The sequence below is a fragment of the Phoxinus phoxinus genome (genome assembly GCF_949152265.1).
Source record: "Phoxinus phoxinus genome assembly, chromosome: 4".
Classification (NCBI taxonomy): Eukaryota; Metazoa; Chordata; class Actinopteri; order Cypriniformes; family Leuciscidae; genus Phoxinus; species Phoxinus phoxinus.
This window is the reverse complement of record NC_136879.1, coordinates 18,631,513-18,655,646: the sequence shown is the minus strand read 5'-3', so window position 1 is coordinate 18,655,646 and position 24,134 is coordinate 18,631,513. Positions and strand designations below refer to the sequence as shown.

Sequence of the window (24,134 nt, the reverse complement as noted above, 5' to 3'; positions counted from 1 at the left end):
ACAGGGCAGTGAGAAACAAAAAGGTTGTTGTGTCTGCATTCAACATGTGTGTAAAAATGTGAACAGACAGTGGGTTGTTGGCTTGAAGCAGATAAAAGAGAACAGAGTCGATGTGGAATGTATTGCCATATAGTAAGATTGAATATAACTGATAAAAGGGGTTTTATTTTTCATGACATTAGATGTCAGAAGATTTTTTTGTAACACAAGTTGAAGTAGCAAAGCAGCAATAAGGCTGTCTTTGTGAAGGATTGCGATTTGAGTAATATGATATTTTGTTTTCTGTAAAAACAGTAGAGATAAGTGGGACTGAGACAGTAATGATAATAGTTGTTGAATCTGCAGACTAACCATTTTGAGAAGAAAGCAACTGAAAATGTATGTTATGAAAATAACATTTCTGATCAAATTTATGGAACTATTTATGAACGCCTGTTAAGTCAGATTAAGGAACTATAGACCAATCTCAAATCTTCCTTTCATAGGCAAGATCATTGAAAAAGTTGTCTTCAATCAGCTGAACAAATTCTTAAGCTCGAATGGACACTTTGACAATTTTCAATCTGGTTTACGATCGGATCACAGCACAGAGACAGCGCTCATAAAGATAATTAACGATATTCGCTTAAATACTTGTGGCAGCCCTAATTGTACAACTGACTACGCCACCCCTTGAGCTAAACTGATTAGTGCAAGTGTCAGAGCAAGGGGAACTCTACTCCAATAAAATGTACAAACACAGGTTCTTAGAAAATTATAAAAATACAATCTTTATTAAGGAATGATTGAAGATGTCGGTTGGTGTAAAAAAAAGGAATAAATCAAACAAATTAACATATAACTAGGGAATACCAAGCCATCTGCACGGGAGCCAGTAAAGCGGTTGAGAAAACACTAAGGGAAGGCTAAGTTCGCACTACCACCAGTGAACAAAGACACAAACCTCCTTTGAGGTAATACACAATGCACACTAACAGCACTCTAATAAATAGGGTTAAAAGGCATTAAGGTTCACACTTCACGGCACTGCAAACTTCTTCGTTAAACAAAAAGAAAAAAAGATAAGGGAAACTCGCTTTCCAGGGAAGCTACCCTGGCTCCACTAACACCGAGGCTGGTTACAAACAAAAAGGGGAATTGGGCTTAAAGATATTAATAATAAATAAATAAACCCACTCTAGCCTGTGACGTACAATTCATACGATCACATACAATAACAGCTACAGCCAACAGGCTAGAGGAAAACAAACAACCAACAAAAGGGGAGAAAAGAAAAAAAAGAAAAATAATAATACTAATAAAATAAACTATACTATGAGCAGCATCCACAATCACACAGTATGGAGAACAGCAGCTAGCAACTCAAGTGTAACTGCACAGGTCTGAAAACACAATAACCACATCATTAAGAATATTTGTTTGATCATGCTTCAGTCAATACAAATCACGTTTTGAATGCAGTCACATATTCCAGGATAAAATGGCCATATAAAAAGGTGGTCAATCTCAAGGTGTACGTCTTTGGATACCAAAAATACAAAGCAAAAACACTCATAAAATACACACACACGCTAGTTAGAACAGCAAGGGGAAATAAATACGGGCAGAACATTATTCAAGACATACCTGTCGTAGCATTCACAGTGAAAGGGGGAACACGAAGTTGAATATAAACATCCCACTGCAGTCACAGTCTCCAGCTGACGCTTATTATCTGCGGACGTAGTTTGGCACTACTTTGCTGTGATTCGTTCGCCCATACATGGTCAACCAGGAAAACAATAGCGCGCTGTGGCTCAATCAGCGTCGGCTCCTTCACGCACTATTAAAACAAACATTCAGTTGGCAACCTAACCCACAGTGAAGAACGACAGACAAGAGAAACGCTTTTCAACATACCTCAACACTCAAACAGCATCTGGATCACTGATTCACCACACCAGAGCCAGCAGTACATTTACACCATCCCAGTCTAAGGACACCAGGTGTTTATAAGCCTGCCTCAATCGCGTTTGACGGTTTACTAAATACCCGCTCCACCCACCAATTAGTGACGTGATTAAACACAAAAATGAAAGAGAACGAGAGTAAACCGAAGGGACCCAATCCTAACCAGGCCCACCGGCTACATACTGATACAGGCAAATTATCAGTGCTGGTACTACTGGACCTCAGTGCTGCATTTAACACTGCCGATCACAACATACTTCTTGACAGGCTGGAAAACTGGGTTGGGCTTTCTGGGATAGTCCTAAAATGGTTCAGGTCATACTTAGAAGCGAGAGGTTATTATGTGAGTATAGGAGACCATAAGTCTGAGTGGACATCCATGACATGCGGAGTTCCTCAAGGCTCAATTCCCTGTGCCAATGCATTGATGAAGTAAACAGTTGGATGTGCCAAAACTGAAGTCATTGCGTTTGGAAACAAAGATGAAGTTCTCAAGGTGAATGCATACCTTCACTCTAGAGGTCAAACAACTAAAAATCAAGTCAGGAATCTTGGTGTGTCTCTAGAGTCAGACCTTAGCTTCAGTAATCATGTCAAATCAATAACTAAATCAGCATATTATCATCTGAAAAATATTGCAAGAATTAGATGCTTTGTTTCCAGTCATGACTTAGAGAAACTTGTGCATGCTTTCATCACCAGCAGGGTGGATTATTGTAATGGACTCCTTACTGGCCTTCCCAAAAAGACCATAAGACAGTTGCAGCTCGTACAGAACGCTGCAGCCAGGATCCTGAGCAGAACCAGAAAACACATCACACCAGTCATCAGGTCTTTACACTGGCTCCCAGTCACATTTAGGATTGATTTTAAAGTATTATTACTGGTATATAAATCATTTAATGGCCTAGGACCTCAATATATTGCAGATATACTCACTGAATATAAACCTAACAGATCCCTCAGATCATTAGGATCACATCAGCTAGAAATACAAAGGGTTCACTCAAAGCAAGGAGAGTCCGCTTTTAGCTATTATGCCAGCCGTAGCTGGAACCAGCTTCCAGAAGAGATCAGATGTGCTCCTACAGTAGCCACATTCAAATCCAGACTCAAAACACTTCTGTTTAGCTGTGCATTTACTGAATGAGCCAATGTGCCAATGTTCGTCCGACTGTTTGTACTGTATTTTATTTAATTTTTTTTCTAAACTGTTTTAATTATTCTTATTTATTTTGATTATTTTAATTTCTCTACTTTAAACTGTTTCAATTATTCTTATTTCTTTTGATTATTTCAATTTCTTCTATGTAAAGCACTTTGAATTACCATTGTGTATGAAATGTGCTATATAAATAAACTTGCCTTGCCTTGCCTTACCAAGTAACAATTTCTGATGTGCAATTGTTCAAGTTCAGACAGGTAATCTTTTATGGAAGTAAAATAATGACAAATGTTTTTGAAATAAAAAAGCCTGTTGAATTGCTCTACTTGAAAAAAATATGCATTGCATTAACCATGCTTGCATTTTAATGCATTATATTTTTAGGCCTCACATTTTTATGGGCTGAAATTCAACATGGTTGTATATTTAAGCTGTGAGTATTTCAATTCAAAACATTTCAAACACATTTTCATTCATAAAAATTCAATAATCCATTTTCACCTTTCATATTTCCCTTCCAAAATATTCAAACTGTTAAAAAATACAACCTATAATATTCAACGGGCAATTTTCGGTCCACTTTATTTCGCTTTACAAATTCGCTTCCACAAATTCAGTGGTTCAAATTCGACAGTAAATTCAACATTGACCTCCAGGAACTGCAGGAAAATCAGTAGATTACCGAGCATAATCTCCATCTGCTGTTAATCAACCTCACCAGCAGGGGGTGTAAGCGCGTGTTGTTGACGAAGACCAGAGCAACAGTTAGAGCAAGCCATTCATTCATTCATAAAAACCATAGATAAAAACTGATTTATAGAAATGTAAGTGTATTTGTGATTATTATGAGGGCTGCTTTTATGTTTAATTCAGTGTCTTCACGGTCCCTGTGTAGTCTACATCCATCTTTCTCTACGTGAACAAGATTACAATGTTATTCCCCCGATGCTGATGTACAGAACAAATGTTACATTTGAGGTAGACATATATTTCTCTTGGTTGTTTTGCCTTTATATCGCGACGATGTGCTGCAGTACTGGGGTTTCCCTCAATAATTCAGGATTGCTGGACATATAAAACGCTTAACGTATACTAATGGACTAATACAGTGATATAAAAGACCAAACTCACACCTTATTGATAAGGCTGTACTATATGGCTACAGGCAAGCAGACTCAGAATATGAACTTAACGCGCAAGCAAAGTTTCACGCTAAGCGTTTCCCAGTTACATAACTTACTGGCTAATGGCTATAAAGTTGGCTTGACGTTGGACATTCGCACATTTAGGGACCGTCTCTAAAGTTACATACGACATTGGTATACACGTTTCTAACTTCAATAGCAAACTTCTATTTATTTGAATAAATATAAAAAATGTAAAAGGTGTGCATCATGCCTGACACCTACATGAACACTTACAGTTGTTTTTATGACTGCAAGTCATTCTCTTCCAATGCTATTGAAGTTAGACACGGGTATACCAATGTCGTATGTAACTTTAGAGACGGCCCCTAAATGTGCGAATGTCAAGCCAACTTTATAACCAGTATGACTGGGAAACGCGTGAAACGTCTCGGGTTACGACTGTAACCCTTGTTCCCCGAGAAGGGAACGAGACACTGCGTCGTCGTCGACGACACTTTGGGGAATGCCCCAGCATAGCGCGTCTGAAGCATGAATGAAATCCTGTCTGATCCTGATTGGTGCTGCGTCATGACGTAGTAGATGACGGCATAACCGGAAGATACAAGGGGACGCCAGAACACACACACATTAGCTCTTTTGCGATGAAGCAAGCGCTCTGTCCGTGATAGGTGTGGCGACGAGACGCAGTGTCTCGTTCCCTTCTCGGGGAACAAGGGTTACAGTCGTAACCCGAGACGTTCCCCTTCGAGGGAACTCGCACTGCGTCGTCGTCGACGACACTTTGGGGAACGTAATGCCCACTAGGCCACACCGTAATCACGCCCGCCCTAGTGTGAAGCTGGGAACCAGGCACACTTAGGACGCGAGCACTCTGGCGCCAGGCGTCACAGGGAGTTGCAGACTGTAAAATCGTATGAAGGTGTGCGGAGTAGCCCACCCGGCCGCCTCGCAGATCTCATGAAGCGAGGCTCCAGAAAGGAGGGCCACCGAGGAGGCCATGCCCCTGGTGGAGTGCGCCCTCACGGCCATCGGTGAAGGCAAATTGCGCACCTGATAGGCCGTGGCTATAGCCTGGACAATCCAGTTACTGATTGTCTGCTTAGATGCAGGCAGCCCTTTCTTGGGTGAACCAAAACACACCAACAACTGGTCTGACTTCCTCCACTGAGAAGACCTCTCGAGGTACACTCTCAGGGCTCTGACTGGGCAGAGCAGGTGAAGTCTCCCTTCTTCCGCCGTCACGTGAGGTGGAGGACAGAAGGCCTGAAGAACCACGGACCGTGCCACATTGGAGGGCACCTTGAGCCCGGTCTAGGATGTAAGATGGCCTTAACTCCACCGGGGGCAAACTCCAGGCAAGTTGGCATTATAGCCAAGGCCTGGAGATCCCCCACTCTCCTCAGAGAAGTGATAGCGAGGAGAAAGGCCACCTTAAGGGTCAGGTTCTTTGCCTCAGCCGACTCCAGTGGCTCGAAGGGGGCCTCAGCCAACCCTTCAAGTACCACCGCTAGGTCCCAGGTTGGGACTCTGGAGCGAGCCGCAGGCCTCATCCTCCGAACCCCACGGAGGAAACGTACAACCAGATCGTGCCTTCCCAGGGGCCCATCACCTAAAGGCGAGTGGAAAGCCGCTATGGCAGCCACGTACACCTTAAGTGTGGACGGGGTAAGACCGGCGGAGAAACGATCTTGGAGGAACTCCAGCACTGAAGCCACTGGGCAGTTAACTGGGTCCACCTCACGCTCTCTACACCAAGTGGAAAACACATTCCACTTCAGGCTGTACAGTCTCCTGGTGGAAGGAGCCCTGGAGCTGAGTAGGGTCTCGACAACACCTGCTGACAAGCCAGCCTCTAGGTACCGATCCCCCTCAGGGGCCAGACCCAAAGGTTCTACAGCTCTGGCCGGGGGTGAAATATTGTGCCCCCTGCCTGTGACAGCAGATCCCTCCTCAGAGGGACCTGCCACGGGAGGCCGTCCAGCAGTGCTACGATGTCCGAGAACCATACTCGGGACGGCCAGCGGGGTGCTACTAGAAGTAGGCTGATCCCTTCCTGGCGGACTCGCTCCAAGACTCCCGGGAGCAGAGGGGCTGGATACCTGAGAGAGAACCCCAGTGGGCAGTGGGACGTCTCTTGAGACGCGAACAGATCCACTTCCACTGGGCCGAATCTCACGCACATGGCCTCCACCACCTCGGGGTGGAGACGCCACTCCCCGGGCCTCAGCCCCTGCCTCGACAGGACGTCTGCTCCCTGGTTTTGGTCCCCGGGGAGGATCTGGGAGATCCTCCCACCACAGGAGGATCTGGTGTGCCAGTCTGCACAGAGGGCGCGACCTCAGACCCCCCTGATGATTCAGATACGCGACTACAGAGGTGTTGTCGGAGCGTATCAGGACATGGTGGCCGCGGAGGTCCGGAAGAAAACCCCTCAGGGCTTTGTAGACCGCCAGCATTTCCAGGCAGTTGATGTGCCAGGAAGAATGCTGTGTCTCCCACAGACCTCTCGCAAAGCGGCCGTCCATGACCGCGCCCCAACCGGTGAGGGAAGCATCTGTTGAAACGGTTTTCCGGCAACATGATGCCCCCAGCACCGGTCCCTGGGACAGAAACCAAGGTTTCCTCCATATGACGAGAGAACGAAGGCATCTGCGCGTTACTCTGATCATACGGAACGGATTTCCCCTCGGGGAAAACCCCTTGGCTCTCAACCACCACTGTAGGGATCTCATGTGTAGCAGGCCAGATGGTATGACGCTGGACGCTGCTGCGATGAGCCCCAGCAATCTCTGAAATTGCTTCACAGTGAGGTTGTGGCCTAGGTTCACCCTGGAGACCATCGCCAGTATGGACTCCACGCGTGCGGGAGACATTTGTGCCCGCATCGTTGTGGAGTCCCATACAACCCCCATGAACGTAGTCCTCTGGGAGGGCATCAACACACTCTTCTTTGAGTTGAGTCTCAGCCCCAAGCACCTGATATGGGCCAGAACGACATCTCGATGCCGAACTGCCATCTCGCACGACCTGGCCAATATTAGCCAGTCGTCGATGTAATTGAGTACACGGATGCCCTGGAGTCTCAACGGAGCCAGAGCTGCATCCATGCACTTGGTGAAGGTGCGAGGGGAGAGAGCTAGGCCAAAGGGAAGAACCCGATATTGGTACGCTTTGCCCCCGAAAGCGAACCTCAGGAACTTCCTGTGACATGGAAGGATGGATATATGGAAGTATGCGTCCTTCAGATCTATCGTGACGAACCAGTCCTCGAACTGGATCTGACTCACGATTGCTGGAATGGTGAGCATCTTGAACCTGTACCTCCTCAGAGAATGATTCAAGTGCCTGAGATCTATTATGGGACGCAACCCCCCATCCTTCTTGGGAACTATGAAGTACCGGCTGTAGAACCCGGACTCCCTGTCTGGCAGAGCAACACATTCTATGGCCTCCTTGACCAACAGGGATTGAACTTCCTGTTCCATAACCCGAACCTGCTCTGGGCCAACCACAGTCCAGACCACCCCGTTGAACTTTGGGGGAGGGGAGCTGAACTGTAGTCTGTAACCCAGCTCTACAGTACGCAGGGCCCACGGAGATATATTCGGAAGGCATGACCATGCGCCGAGATAATCTACTAAGGGAACCAGCCTCTCGAGGCTGGCCTCGGGTGTCAACCGAGACTCGTTCCCGACTTCCTGAAGCGGCTGGCCGGCAGGAAGCGGTCGAGAACGATTTTTGGTGTGCGGACGCGTTCGCCGCCCCGCCGCAGGATTTTGGATTTTCTCTTCGTTTTTTCACTCGAAATGATATGTTGTATGCTTATGAGTTCAGCCATAGCTGGTTATCCTCAGACATGCTCTAAAACTCTTTAGATACGGATTTTTCCAAAAGTCAATGGGAGAAATGAATGGGAAATTTACTTCCGGCACCAGAGCTCTCTCGGGCTGTGGGCGGGACTGTGATGCTCTATAGTAAAAACGTATAATAGCTGTAGTAAAAGTATTCGAGAGAGTTTCACATGTAATAATAGCTATTTTATATGCAAGTATGTCAGCCAATCACAGAAGTGGTCGGTTACACTGAATCTCACAGCAGACACGCCCCTTCAAACAGAGCGTTCAAATCAGAGGCTAAAATCAGGCTAGGAAAAATGCCTTTTATTTCTAAATTATGACTATTTTTGATCTAAAAAACATACTAACATTATAAGGGCAACCCAGGAAACATTATAAAATCAGACAGGTATGAGGTGAACCAGGATAGGGCAGTTCCAGAAATATCAAGAGGAGAGAGTCGTGAGATGAGAATACTGTGAGAGATTGTGTCGAATGCAGAGGAAAGGTCTAGAATAATTAGAATACTGGTGGAGCTGGAGTCAGTGGCCATAAGGAGATCATTGACCATCTTATGACAACCATAAGAAGTGCTGTCTCAGTGCTGTGGAGTGTGCGAAAACCGGATTGAAAACATTCATTACATGAATGGTTATTACATGACAAATGAGTTTGAAGTTGAGCAGCGACCACTTTCTAAAGCAGTTTCAAAAGAAATGGTAGATTAGAGATTTGTCTGTAGTTGGCCATGTCAGAGGGGTCGAGGCCAGGTTTATTTAGGACAGGAGTGACAACAGCCGTTTCAGTGAAAATCAGTGAGAGTACCAGGTGTAAAAGCAGTGGGGAAGTCGTGTGTGGGGACCGGAGAGATCATGGATGGGAAGAGATTATGAATGCTATCAATTTTATTTTGAAAGAAATGCAGGAATGACTCACAGAGGTCTGCTGAGTTACTCATGACAGGTGCAGGAGGGTTGGTGAGTTTATTGACTATAGAAAACAGTGTTTTAGGTCGAGAAGATGCATTATTAATAATGGTAGAGTAGTAACTAGAGCGTGCAGTATTTATAGCAGATTTGTATAACTGAATAGGGGTGTCACAATTCTCCAAATCCTCGATTCGATTAAATTTTCGATTCTAAGGTCACGGTTCGATTCGATTCTCGGTTTTTACAAAAAAAAAAATTAAAGCACAGGTTGCTATGCCATTTTTAGACCAGACTTTTATGCATAATATCTGACCTTTGTTCGCAATGTACCACACTACATTGTCAAATTTAAAACATTTATTAAGAACATAATGTAACAATAACTTATATCTTCAGTCAATTGGAAACTTAAGCAAAATAACCTGCCATCTAGTTTCTCTTTTGTAACTGCAGTCTTCTTCACAGAAGATGACATTCAAGTTCACAACAAAACAAACAAACAGTTGTTGGTTTAACAGATAAATCTATGCGTCACGCAGCACCACGTCTTTAAAATTCAAACACATTATTCTCTAAGAGTGTGCACACACACACCGGCGGCGCCATTCGGTGTCTGTCCACGGCGCCCAGCAACGGCTCAGGACCTTGTTCAAAATACTGCCGCGCCGCAGAGCGCCATTACCATAGTTTTATATTAAATTTACATTTATTTGTCTCAAATCGTCGTTATGACGTCACACTGTGCTGCGATATACATTTAGTTTTAAATTCATTTACAGAAATCAGCTGGTTGAATGAAAATTGCTGATGTTATCGGATTTTCAGGTGATATTATTCTCAATTCATTCAGTTAACGGACGCTCTGAGATAAAGTGAATTCAGACTGCAGACTAAGCAACGCATTTAATTGTACAGTGGCCTACAATCATAACATAGTACAGACATGATCTTAATTCCATAATGTTCTTAAACATAACAATATTGCAGGCCATAAACTGAGAAAGTGCCAGTCCGGTGTGCAGGGGCGATTCTAGGATTTTAATTTTAGGGGGGCTAAGCCCACAACTTTAAAAAAACTTTCTGCTCACTATTACCTAGTTTCAATAACATGCATATGGCAGGGTTTTATAATCACTGAGGTCCTGAATGTGAGGTAGGCTAGTTAGGGGGTTTGGGGGGTTTCCCCCGAGAAAATGTTGATTTCCATATATCTACATAATGTGTATTTTAAGATGTTTTGAAGGCCAAAAAAATTGGATAACAACAGCTTTAAAACCATGTCAGTGGGCAGCTGATTATCTCTCTCTCCTCATCAGCATCACACTATCTTGTGTGACATTATCTTGCCCTGGCTCTTCCCCTCTTAAAGCAGAGCTTTGACTGATATAGGCTTTTCATTTTTGTCTGTCAGTGAAGAAAGTAAACATATGGGTCAACTGATAGGTTGATTTTTAGCTTATGAATCATATTCTCAGACTTTTTATTTACTGAAAGCGACTAGGAAAGCTAGGTAAATAACTATTAAATTCATTCACAATATAGGCTACACATGCATGATTGATCTTATGCCTAATACAGAGCTTTATAATTAAATAGGTCCTACATTTGAGGTTGTTAGAAGTTTCATTTTTTTTATTTCTCTGATATGTGCATTTCAAGACGTTTGAAGGCCAAAAAAGGATACGAAATAGTTTTAAAACATGTTAGCGGGCAGTAGATTATTTTTCAATACCTGCTCTCTCCTCATCTCCATCAACCTTTCTTATTCTCTCAGTCTCCTCATCTTGCCCTGTCTCTTCCCATCCTAAAGCTGAGTTTTTTTAATTTACTGAAGGCTACAAATTGTATTATATTTATTCTCAATATGTACACATTCATTATTAATCTTGTGCCTAACATGATGAAAATGGCTTTGTTAATGTGTCTTGTCCCCTCACAATGACAGTAAACTAATTATTACAGTTACATAGGCCTTATATTTTCAGTTCAAAATGGCGAAAATAGACAAAAGTTTATTAGGTTGCCTGATTATTTTTGTGATTCGTTTAACATTTATGACCTAAAACTGTCAAATATGAAATCTTTAGTTTAGCTACTTACAGCTTATCTCGCACTTGACCGTAATTGAAGCGCGTTGTGTCGCTCTGCTAAAATTCGTGCTCAGCAGCTTCTGTAAACATAAATCCCGCCTACTTTGATTGGTCATCTCAAATATTCTGATATTGATGAGCAGTGACAGACCAATGAGGCTCAGATGAACACACACACACACACACACACACACACTGTCCTCTGTTTCTGACGTGCGCTTTCTGACCTGTTTTCGGTCGAAGTCCAAAGTAGTCGACTGTCGAGTTCACGACTGTCGGATCATAGGTGACTAAGATGGATTTTTTTTACAAATATCCATCAGAGCTGATATTCTCAAACACCACACAGCACCGTCTTCGGCTGACAGCTGACAGTCTGAGTCTCCACTGTTGCTTAGTTACCTATGATCACACGCGTGAACTCGACAGTCGACTACTTTGGACTTCAACCGAAAACAGGAAGTAAATAGACTGAAGGATAACACAACAAAACTCTCACCTGAGCTGTGAGATGTAGGGCAGACACTGGAGGAATCCCCTCACTTCACTCTCTTCATCTGTCCAGTCTCTCAGCTCTACTGGTTTCTTCTCTGTCTGTAGTCTCAGCACTTCTAGGAGGATGGAGATCTTTCTCTCTGAGAGCTTTATTCTCCAGACTGCAGGAGCTGACTGATAAACTGGCTGTAATGCTGGAAGGACACTCTTTCCAGTTTGAGTCTCATAGTCCTTCACATGTGAGCACAGATCCAGTAGGAAATCACATTGATCAATATGATAATTCATATTTTCAACACATGGGAAAGATGTGTAGCTGCACACAGATCCTAACAGTTTTTCCTCAGAAGATGTAGCCCTTTCCAGTGCTGCAACACTCAAATTCAGCAAAAACTGGAAAGCTGATTTCTTTTCCTTCTCAAAATATAAAACATCTTTATAAAAGCTGAGGAAACAGAAACATGTAAAAATATAGCAATTTAGTGCTAAATGAAATTGGCAAGTAATGTTACAGTTGACTACAGTAAAGCAATTCAGAAGTGTTCAAACTATAGTTCTAATTATCTATACAAGACATTTTTATTTAAATTAATTAGAATTTACCATCTGATGTAAAAGTGCAATTTTCATCCACACAGAAAAAGCTTTACTACTAAAGAAATGAACATCCCTTAATAATGGATGCTCACATTAAATTAAATCTACAGTCATATTAGGTGCCTAAAAACTTTCAGGGTGTTCCCACACTGCGTCGATGACGCTATGGGGAATGCCCTCCACGTGAACCAGTGTCTGAAAAGCTATCCAATCACAGCAATCGATATTGACCGGCGACAGTCTATGACATCACTACTAGTGTGACCCGGAAGTATAAAAGGGGCGCCTAGAGACCATGTCATCCTCTTTTTGTCTTCAGGGACTGTTTTGTGTGATCTGGAATCACCTGGAAAAATTAGAAACAATTATGGCAAGTGATAAGCGTTTCATGAAGTGTGTGGATCCGTGTCTCAGGTTTCTGACACCAGATGACACACACAACTTGAGCATTTACTGTTTGGGGCGAAGAGCACGCACGATCAGCTCTTGAGAGATATGATTATGCAGATTGTGAGTTTTCCTCTAAGAAAACTCCGCTCACGTCTGGCTCTTTTGTCAAGGGAAAAAGGACAGGTATCTGGACCCAGCAGTTCGGGACCCGCTCATGCTGAGGCACAGCGGAAACTAAGATCATGGGGCTTTCTCTCTCTCTCTCTCTCTCTCTCTCTCTCTCTCTCTCTGCCTGTCAGAAGCTTGTCTGAACCCTCACAGCCTCCGCGTATTTATAGATGTTGGGTGTTATGGAGCACGCTTCAGCTGCCTTGGGAGCGCGTGAGGGAAGGAGCCAATCGCGGCAGGTTCGATGAACGGTTCCTTCCTGACCATAATTCCCCAGCTCCCGTGAGCCTTCCATTCCTTCCTGATCTACACACTGAGAAGGCATGGAAGAACCCATATTCTGTACGCAACCATCACCATCAGCGAGCAAACTATGCTGATGTTGAGGGGATGTATGAACATGGGTATGTGTCAATGCTCCCAATCGACGAGACGTTCGCGAACTATCTCGCCGCTGGAGAGGCATCAGCACTGAAAGCTCCGGCCCTGCCTTCCAAGCCACTCAAGATGACATCTCGCTTGAATGGCAGGGCATACTTTGCGGTGGGTCAGGCTGGGGCTGCTTTACACATGATGTCTGTGTTCCAAGCCAACCTGCTGAAGGATTTGGACCAGGGTCAGGGTCTCTCCCCTGACGCAGTGGACGAGCTGCACTGCACCACAGATCTGGCTCTTCGGGCCACCAAACAAACCACGGTGGCCACGGAGAGACATCTGTGGCTGAACCTGGCTGATATCGGGGAGAAAGAAAAGCTTTTTCTCCTCAATGCCCTGGTTTCGCCATCTGAACTTTTCGGTTGTTAAACCAACAGACCTTGGTTCCCTGTTTAGAAAGTATTAAGAGGTGTGTTTGTATAGGAAGGTTATTATAAGGTTAACAAAATAGGGCCCTGAAGTTCCCACTTTATAGATAGGGTTGCATACCTCTTTCATTGGCCTCCTCGTGTTAGAGTTGTCAGGTTTATATATGAGGTACTGCCAATCTGTGGTCACCAGTAGTGTACAGGTTGGCTTCATTTCATAGAGAAGTCTGCCTCTACCTCAGAGAGGCCTCAGCTCTTATGAGCTGAATAAAATAGTTATACACCTTAACCCTCTGGGGTCTGAGGTGTTTTCTGGGTCCTGGAGGTGTTCTGACATGCTCTGACATTTGTGCTTATTTCTGTTACTTGTGACATTTTCATGGCTTAAGTCTTATTACACTGTATTCAGAACAAACTCTGCTACAATAATATGTCAGCAGCATGTATGTAAAAGTTTGTAGTTTTGAGATAATGATGTTTATGCGTGGTTTGTGAAAAAACAAAAACAAATTGTCACTGAAATAAGGTCATGAAACCCATACTGATTATTTCTTCACAAGACTTTGGATAATTGTATCATGTAGCCTAGAATATTTGCTCCAAAACTATGTGAAAATCACCCTGACTACTCATTCAGATAAAACAATATATTTATTTAAAATTTGTAAGACATGTTTTGTGTAAGAAAGCTGTATGCGAGGAGGTGTGAACCATCATGCATATTGATGTGTTTCACACCTGAGTAAGACAAAGACCCTCCCATAATGGCCCTATCAGGTGCTATCAGGCCCTATCATTTTGAGGAACCTTGCACAAAGAATGAGGAGAGACTTAAAAAAGAATGGCTTTTTGATTGTTTGGATTTATTTACAACACAACATTATCCAAAGATACACAACAAAGGACAAAAAAGCACATTATTGAACACACTTAATCTAAAGACAGAGACTTGAAAAGTCACACACCTTTGTGCCATTCCTGAAACTAGTACATACATGTTTTTTCATTTTACCATGTTCATGTCTCATGTGAATGTTTAAGTCAGCAGGACGCGTCAGTGGGGCATCTGGAAATATATATTTAGGGAATACATTTTAGATTTTCTGGTTACCAGAAAATTATATATATATATATATATATATATATATATATATATACATATATATATATTAGGGGTGTAACGGTACATGTATTCGTACCGGACCGTTTCGGTACAGGACTTTCGGTACGGTTCACATGTGCACCGAATGCAATCTTTCACGTAAATTAGGCTAGTTTTGTGTGCGGAACATGCGTCAATTCCGAGTTTCCACACGAACATATTAAGTGTCGGAAGTCTCCGCGTTGCACTGATTAAATCTGATTAATCGTTTTTGTGATTCAAATACATGTAAAATATTACCATAACATCTGTCTTCCTGTGTGCGGAAATTTGTTTATGTTGCTGTGACAACGAAACGCGTGTATGCGCGCCTGTGTTAAGAGCGCTTGTTGCTCCATGCGCGCTGATGTGCTCATCTGTTGACATTTCCAAAGGCCTTTCAGTTGCTTAATAAAAGCGGGCTTTCCACACAAACAAACGTACATGTGTCATTAGTTTGAGAAAAAACATATCTTTATGCCTGTCAGGCTTGGGTCGGGTTCGGTTACTGCTGTCTAAAATCTACTGCCTAAAATTCGGCCCGATCACCACATACACGGCACGCTCGCTTTAGCCCAGCCTCTCGCTAGCTAGCGTCATGGCCAATATTGGTTTAACCTTCATGCTGCATTAGGCCATTTTTGGTCATTTTCAGTTTAATTTCTTTGACCATTTTGGCTGTTTTAATGCAAATGGTATGTAATTTGGCAAAATTGTGACTTTTTGGATAAATTTACAAATTTTGATCCCATGTTGCATAATATGTATAACACACACTGTGTAGATCAAATAGGAACACCTAGCACCATAATGACCAAAAATGGCCCATTGAAACCCATTAAAACGTTGTTTAAAGCCGGGGCCGTCATTAATACATGAATCATGACTTATGTTGAAACAGCCTTTCATTTTGAAGCAAAAGCATTATATTTGCATTATATAGTGTATTCCACCAGATGACGTCACTACATAGGTATTCCCTATAGGGGGAAATTCACGTTATTTTCCTGGTTTCCACTAGGGGCACTATTGAAGGATTTTAATGGCTCAATGATCTAAAATGATGTTTCTGAGTTGGTGTGGATGTCTGAGAGCAATGTGTGTCTGCGTTGACAAAAGTGTGTGTGTGTGTGTGTGTGTGTGTGTGTGTGTAGGGCCTAAATATAATACATGGTGTTTAGGCGAGTGACAAAAATCATAATATCCTGAAGGTCATATTTTACCCTTTCGGTCTATACTCTCTCTCTCTCCCTCTATCTGTGTGTGTGTGTCGGTGGTGTAGGATGTGTGTGTAGGCGTGTATGTGTGTGTGTGCAATAGAATTTAGAAAAATAAAAATTCATGTTCATTGTGATCTTGTAGTTTTGCTTTCTTTCTAGAGCAAATTTTGATGTGTAGGGAGACAGGCACAGGTTATAGTCACCTAGTAGAAATCAGGAAAATGTTTGCAATACTGCAGATGTTTGCATTATGTCAATTATATGAAAAATGGTACCAACTGGTAGCCTGGGTCTCCCCATGCTGCCTTGCGCGCAGCTCGATTTTATTCATGCTGCTAGGCAGCCTGGATTAGCCTGACTACGTCAGACTTCGTACTTCCGCTCAATTTCATTTCGCTTCTGTACTTAGTCTGAGACATCGACATGTCTCTCAGTTTTCCTCCGGCCTGAAAACAGCCGGCCAATCAACGAACAGAGGGCGGGCTGAGAGCCGTGACGTAGACACTAAGCGCCGAGTTTGAGATTGGGGAAATCGAAAACGACCGTATGTTCACTCCGGTATTTCTCTCGATGGTTTCGTTTTCGCATTATTTATAATGTGTTTACAGTGGCAGTTCGATGCTGCTGAGCTGGCGCATAACACACGTCATAACCAAACGTTATGTGATTGGCTTACGGGTAACCAATGATTTTATACTTCAGACGAGCGCCCCCCACGATAAAGAAAACACTTTTCAATGATGCCATGCTAGACTCTGTCTATGAAGCAAAGCGAAGTAGCCGAGTTTGGTATTACCAGGCTAAGCCTGGATACCATGGACTAGATTTTCGCCTCAGCGAGGGGACCAATCACAGAACGGGGAGGGAGCAGCAAGACGTTGACGACGTCTATGCGACACACCGAAGCAGTTTGTTTATATCAACATGTGCACTGCAGATTTACCTTCTACCCTAGGCAATAGTCGCTGAACACCATCGTGTACACATAAATATGACCCATCGTCGTCTTCCTTGTCGAATTTCTGTCGCTCTACATACATCATCTGGTATAATCGAAATGATTGGCTATGAGCTACGTACAGGCGCATTTGATAGACCTTCGTAGCACCCAATAAACGGCTCTGGGCATTCGTAAACCACGCCTCAAATACGAGAAAATGAACATGTGGTTCCACGTTAGCCAGGCTAACCAACTGGTGGAAAACAGTAAAAAGTAAATATTTTACCCCAAGGCTTGGTCATGACAGGATATTTGAATAGAAATTATGATTTTATGATATTATGACAGTGGGTTCAAATGTTTTTATTTTAATGGGTTTAAATAGGATCAACTTTGTCCTTAACGCGCTATATGTGATTTTGGAAAAAAATCTGACATAGCACAAAAAATAAAAATGCACCAAAAATAATTTTGCTGTTAATCTTTGACATATTCAAGACTGTGATAATCCAAAGCCAAGGTTTTCACTTTGCATTTAGTGTATGGAAAATAATTACATTTTTGTGTTTTTTCCTCTTATACAAATTGATGGTATCGTCACCAAAACTGGAATTTAAAGGGTTAAAATCCTGAAATTAAATAAATATTTGGCAGTTATGATGAGGTCTGATGCTGGTTAAAATATTTAACTCAGTAAAAGTGGAAAATAATAATAATATATAATATTTTAGGCAGTGTTTAATATGTGACCATTTTTGGTCCTTAACGCGCTAAGTGTGATTTTTTTTAAAAATCTGACATAACACAAATATTAGGGGCAACATTATTTCTGGTGCATTTACAGATTTTGACATATTAAAGACTGTGATAATCCAAAGCTAAAGTTTTCTCTTTGCATTTAGTGTATGGAAAATAATTGCATTTTTGTGTTTTTTCCTCTTATACAAATTGATGGTATCGTCACCAAAACTGGAATTTAAAGGGTTAAAATCCTGAAATTAAATAAATATTTGGTAGTTATGATGAGGACTGATGCTGGTTAAAAGATTTAACTTAGTAAAAGTGGAAAATAATAATAATATATAATATTTTAGGCAGTGTTCAATATGTGACCATTTTTGGTCCTTAATGCGCTAAGTGTGATTTTATTTATTTATCTGACATAACACAAAAAGTAAAAATGCATAAAAATCAATGTTGCTGCTAATCATGGACATATACCAGGCTGTGATAATTCCCTCCCAAGAAATCCACCTAGCATGTAGTACACAATTGTTTTTAATTTTTTTATGTTTTTTCCATCGATAAAAACAGTGGCATCATGTAAACAAATGGCATTTAAGGGGTTAAAATTCTGAAAATTAAATAAATATTTGGTAGTTATTTTCAGGACTGATGTTGGTTAAAATATTTAACTCAGTGAAAGTGGAAAAAAAATTAAATATATAATTGTTTTATGGCAGTGTTTAGAGTGGACATTTTTGTCCCTTAATGCACTCAACGTCGTAAAATATATAATGAGGCATAAAGGTTAAGAGTATTTTATTTAGTGGAGAACTTTGCAGCAGTATTTTATTTCTTATTCTTTTTTTATTTTATATATTTTTTATTAGCCTAATTATATTTTATTAAAAAGTGTTTTTAAAAAAGTGTAAACAAATTGTTAAAAAAAGTTTATAGTAAACAACCAGCAGTTTAATGTTTTGCATTTCTTTCCCTTACTGTACCGAAAATGAACCGAACCGTGACTTTAAAACCGAGGTACGTACCGAACCATGATTTTTGCGTACCGTTACACCCCTAATATATATATATATTAGGGGTGGGAGATATTGACAAAAATGAATATCTCGATATTTTTTTCCAATATCTCGATATCGATATTCAGACGATATTTTTGCACTCCTTCAAAGAAATGTGTGCAAACAGGCAAAGAAGGTCCAGTTGGTCTTTTGACTTGCTGCATTTGACCTATCATTGTATAGAATTACTAGTACATAAAGATATGAGACATTATTGATTTAAACATGAACCCAGTTACTGTACTAAATATTTATTGTAATACAAGAACAGTGCTTTTTCAGTACAATATATGTACGTAATAAATTAACTTTGTGCTTTGCAAATAAGCGGTTCACAAAATGCACGGTTTGTTTCGATACGATACAGTGATGTACGTTTTCGATACAGCAAAAATAAAGAAATGCCAGATAAAAAAAAAAAAAAAAAAAAAAAAAAAAAATTAGAACTTTTTTTGGAACTTTTAGTTTTATAAACGGGGGTCATCTTTGAAGGATGAACAAATAATGTTTTGGTCATCATCACATTAAAAATAACATTTAAATATGATAATATTTGAGTTTTGAAGTGCTGGAAAAAGATGTGTGATGTAGGCTTACCTTAAGGCATTTTACCATTTCTGCCAAACTTCCATGGTTACAGTTAGTGTTACTATATTAAATCCATGGTGAATGTTGCTGATCTGTGAACTTAAAGCATATAACTAGTTCATTCATGGCAAAATGTTTCTCCTGGTGTCAACGTTTGATCCGCTAATAACAGAGAAATGTGAATGCTTCTCACTAGATCTCGCAGTGATGTTGTTACTTCAGTGGCGAATTAAAATGTTTTCTCTGGATCTCTTAGCGCTGTATAACAGTGTCGCTTTATCACGATTCGGCTCGCGCTGCACTGATATACTGACGGTCCGAACTGATAAAGTGTCCATGAAGCACAAAATAATAGCGCAGTTTCGTTCCGCTTTTATTACGTTTGCCCAGAGGTTTGCCATTGATGTTGTGCAACGTTATGGTGGTCGCGCCAGCGCGGATTTTGGTCGGCAGGAAAAAATGGTCCAACGAATCGTTCGGTTTGTATGCGTACCGAACCGAAAGCCTCGTACCGAACGGTTCAATACGAATACGTGTAACGTTACACCCCTATTTGCAAACAGTACTTCTATTATTAGACTAACAACAATGTGACTAACGTTACCCATTTACTAGAAGTTAAAAGAAGCCCTGTTCGGAGGCTATTACGGTGGATGATCTCTTGGGAAAATGTATTCCATCTTTTGGACTCATCATTATGCAACGCAATTTTCTAATGATGCAATCACGAAACTCGCCACTTGAGGACGCCACAGACATTTAAGAAAAACTTTTTAACTTCAGACTTCAGTTTTCCGCAAACAACGCATATGTTGCCTTTTCTATCAGCAATTTCATTAATCGTTCATCGGCTTTACTCTTAAAGTTTTTGGATCGTTGCTTCAACCTAAGAAACTTCATAACACACAGGTAAGAACTCCGTAGTTGTATTGCAAATTAGTAGCAGCAATTACTCTCGTGCAATTGAGGAACGATCGTGATTGTGTACAAAAAACCCCATAAAATACAGTCAAACAAACCCCATACAGTATTAAAATCTCTATATCATAGTTTAGAAGGTTATAGTGTGTGTTATTTGTTTTCTCTTTAACTTCCTTCAGCTCTTTTCATGTTTGGGGGGTCGGATTGTACAAATTATGAAATATTCGATATCCCAATTTTGCATATCGTCCAGACAACAATTTGGATATTATCGTCTAAACGATATATCGCACACCTCTAATATATATATATATATATATATATATATATATATATATATATAAATGAACACCAGGTATGTTGTGCCTTGTAGGCATATATGTGTAGCATAAAATAATAACAATATAGGCGACCTATAAATCGTTAAAAAATGAACACTTCAGAAACACTACACTAGAGAAAAATATATGGATTAACATGTTACTTCAAATGTTTCCATTCGTTATGAAATGAGATTGGAGTAAAAACATGAAGCCTAATGTTTGGTGCGTTTTGCACATGTATATAAATGTAGCATTAGGCTTCATGTTTTTACTCATCTCATTTCATAACGTACATTTTAGTATGGCACCAGTTTGACTAGTTGCTACAATTTAAAGTTTATATAACCATAACATGCTTACTATTATGAGTGAATGTCTTACCTTAAAAATCTCTCATCTTCTAATTCTTCTGAGGTAATCCAAGGTAAACAGCACAGCACAAACACAGTCTTCCAAACTCGATGAAAACTTACTGAAATCTCTTGTTTTTAGGTGAAGAGGGCGTTAACAGCTCTGCGTTCCTTCACGTGGAGATTTGCATGTGAACAGCTCGTGTGGGTGTGGTCACATAAGAGTTAATTAGGACGCGTTTGAGAAACTGTACATGTCGTTGCATTCATACAGAGAATATTTGTTTTTGATATAATTTACATCATTAAAAAATAGAGACTCCAAGAGTTGTAAAGACTTTCAAGTCTGTGTGACAAACATTCGCTGAGTTACAGGTCAATTTCTGTCACGTTTCAGAATGAACTTCACATTGAGAGAGATGGCAGAACGCATATCATGTTTATTTTCTTTATTTTATGAAAAACACAACATTTTGTTTTTATTATGAGTGTACACAAATAAAAGAAGACATTTAACAGTTTTGAATTATGTGTAACACTTATATGTAAGATCAAAATCAACAGAGCATTTTGAGTCTGTTTTGCACTGATAAGAAAAAAAGCGGGATTGCCGACCCCAGAGGGTTAAGTTGGTTTCTCTCTAAGCTCCTTGAATTAATTTCAAGTCATAAGGTTACATGTTGTTGGCCTCGTAGCTGAAGCCTCCATTTTCCTTGGGATTAGCAGAGAAACAAGGAAACTGTCTTGTATCACAAGAATATAGGCCTCAACCTAGAGAGAATATATTTTCTCAAAGTCTTGCTGGTAGTACTCCCCTTGTTAGGGTCATTGTTAGAGTGCTTTTGCTACCCACAGCTTTAGTTTATTCACCCTGCATCACTGGGGCTCAGGTAGAGACAAATTAGTACTCCCTCCCAAACTGGTCGGTCTGAGTACACTCCCTCAGAGCCTAAGCACTGCGATGGGCTGATGCTTTTGATAATCAAAGCTGTAGGCCTTTCTATAGGCCTCCTTGATAGTCAGGAAGTGTAAGATTGCACTCCCCTTGTTTAAAGGGTCGATAGCACTTCTGCTGAGTACACTGCCCGTTGGCAATGCAAACTAGGAAAACCAGGCCCACAGAATTTTTGTAAGAACACCTAAGATACCTGAGGCTAGTTCTGCTAACAAGTATCACTATTCACAGGCCTCCTTGAAGGTTCCTCCACCAACGAGTTGGGGGTTTAGCAATAACTGATTATCACGTTGCAGGCTCCCTTAGAGCCTCCCTGATTCTAGCCCAGAGCCTGGTCAGAAAAAAATAAAAATAAAAACCTATATATATATATATATATATATATATATACCTAGCTAACCCTAGTTCCCTGTTAGATCAGCCCTAGAGCTGGAGTTGCTCCCCTTATTAGGGTCCCTTGTTTAGAGTGCCCAGCCTAAGCAATGTTTTAAAGCACGGATCCAGGATTGAGTAGAGTTACTCCCCTCGTTTGCAAGGGTTTAAGCTCTATGCTGAGTTCTACTCTCCATGATGCCGTCTCTATGATCAGGTTTGTAAGTGAATACTGCCAGTAATTGCAGTTCTCCCTATTGGATGCTTCCACAGGTATATGCAGATAATGTGAGAGACTCTGTTTAGGCTTGTTGGCCAGACTAGGTCAGTAAAATAGACCATGTCAGCCTCCCTGGTGGCATGTGGGGTTGACTTTATGTCCCCCTCAGAAAGTAACTGGACGGGACTCCCTTTGAACCCCCTGGCCATGTTCCCTTAACCCTCTGGGGACCAAAAACGCGCCGGCGTGTTTTGCTCGTTTTTTTTTTTACATAGCAGCAAAATAGATTTAAAATACTCCGTAATTTTTGGTCATACAGACTTAAGAAATATGAAAACATAAGCTGTTAAATGTCTACTTTTTTATGTGTCCACTTACAATCGAAATAAAACATTCTGCTTTTGTAAAATAAAGAAAGTAAACAGGGTGTGCTTTCTGCCTCTCCGTCTCCGTGAACTTTTTTTCTAATGCACGTCTGTAAACATAAACAAAACTCAGCGAATACTATTCACCCAGGCATGAGCAATATATCTTTATAATCATTTAAGTGTGTACTTTTAAATTATCTAATTCAAAACTAAAACAAATATTCTCTGTTTATGTAATCTATATAAAAAGAGCGAGTTCTCATTTCAGCTCATTATAGCTCGTTGTCTTTTAATGTGACCACGCCCACGGAAAGCGCGCACTATTCAAACGCAAATGATCTGAGGCAATGCATGCAAACATGCAAACCGGCCACATCAGCTCGATAAAACACACCAAGTTTAATCAGATGAATGTACTGTGTCATCTTGCGAGGCGGTGAGGAATAATCCTGGGAAATTTACCTCAGAAGTGCTGGTTTCACTTCGAGGAGCAATGGATCCAGATTAGTAGTAAGTTTTTTATTCTTATATGCTTTGTTGTAATCGCGATATGGAATAGTGTCTGCAAACCGCAAAAAGACTGTTTATGAATCGCGTTTCTGTGTGTGATGAATGAACGGCATATATGCGCACTGTTGTGACTAGTTGTGACTAGTTTTGGATAGACTATAAAGTTTTTACTGTAAAATAGACATCAAATAAGCTTTTGTTAGCCAGTTTCTGCCCATATGTTAAATATATAGTATGTTTTGTCAAAACTAAACTCATCAACTAAGATGTTATAGTGTTTGTTCAAATGTAACGTTAGGCTATATCAAACTATCCATCCATCCATCTTCTTCCGCTTATCCGGGGCCGGGTCGCGGGGGCAGCAGTCTAAGCAGAGATGCCCAGACTTCCCTCTCCCTAGACACTTCCTCCAGCTCTTCCGGGGGGACACCGAAGTGTTCCCAGGCCAGCCGGGAGACATAGTCCCTCCAGCGTGTCCTAGGTCTTCCCCGGGTCTCCTCCCGGTGGGACGCGCCCGGAACACCTTCCCGGGAAGGAGTCCAGGAGGCATCCGGAACAGATGCCCGAGCCACCTCAGCTGACCCCTCTCGATGTGGAGGAGAAGCGGCTCTACTCTGAGTTCCTCCCGAGTGGCCGAGCTCCTCACCCTATCTAAAAGGGATCGCCCAGTCACTCTGCGGAGAAAGCTCATTTCGGCCGCCTGTATCTGGGATCTTGTTCTTTCGGTCATGACCCAAAGCTCATGACCATAGGTGAGAGTAGGAACTTGACCGGTAAATCGTCTCTGCTCTTTGCAGATGATGTTTTCGTGCTGGCCCCTTCAAACCAGGACCTTCAGCATGCACTGGGACGG

The 24,134-nt window shown here is 41.5% G+C and overlaps 1 protein-coding gene across 6 annotated transcripts in view; it reads right to left on the bottom strand.

The window, feature by feature from the left end:
• Positions 1–24,134, bottom strand: part of LOC306997798 (uncharacterized protein) — a 175,864-nt gene that overhangs the window by 89,045 nt on the left and 62,685 nt on the right. For 3 of the 6 annotated variants that reach the window (XM_079611283.1, XM_079611284.1, XM_079611286.1), the window contains exon 20: positions 11,618–12,058. The exons of the other annotated variants lie outside the window; for them this stretch is intronic. In XM_079611283.1, the coding sequence (XP_079467409.1) occupies positions 11,618–12,058 (441 nt within the window). The remainder of the gene's footprint in view (positions 1–11,617; positions 12,059–24,134) is intronic. 6 annotated transcript variants of the gene reach the window in all.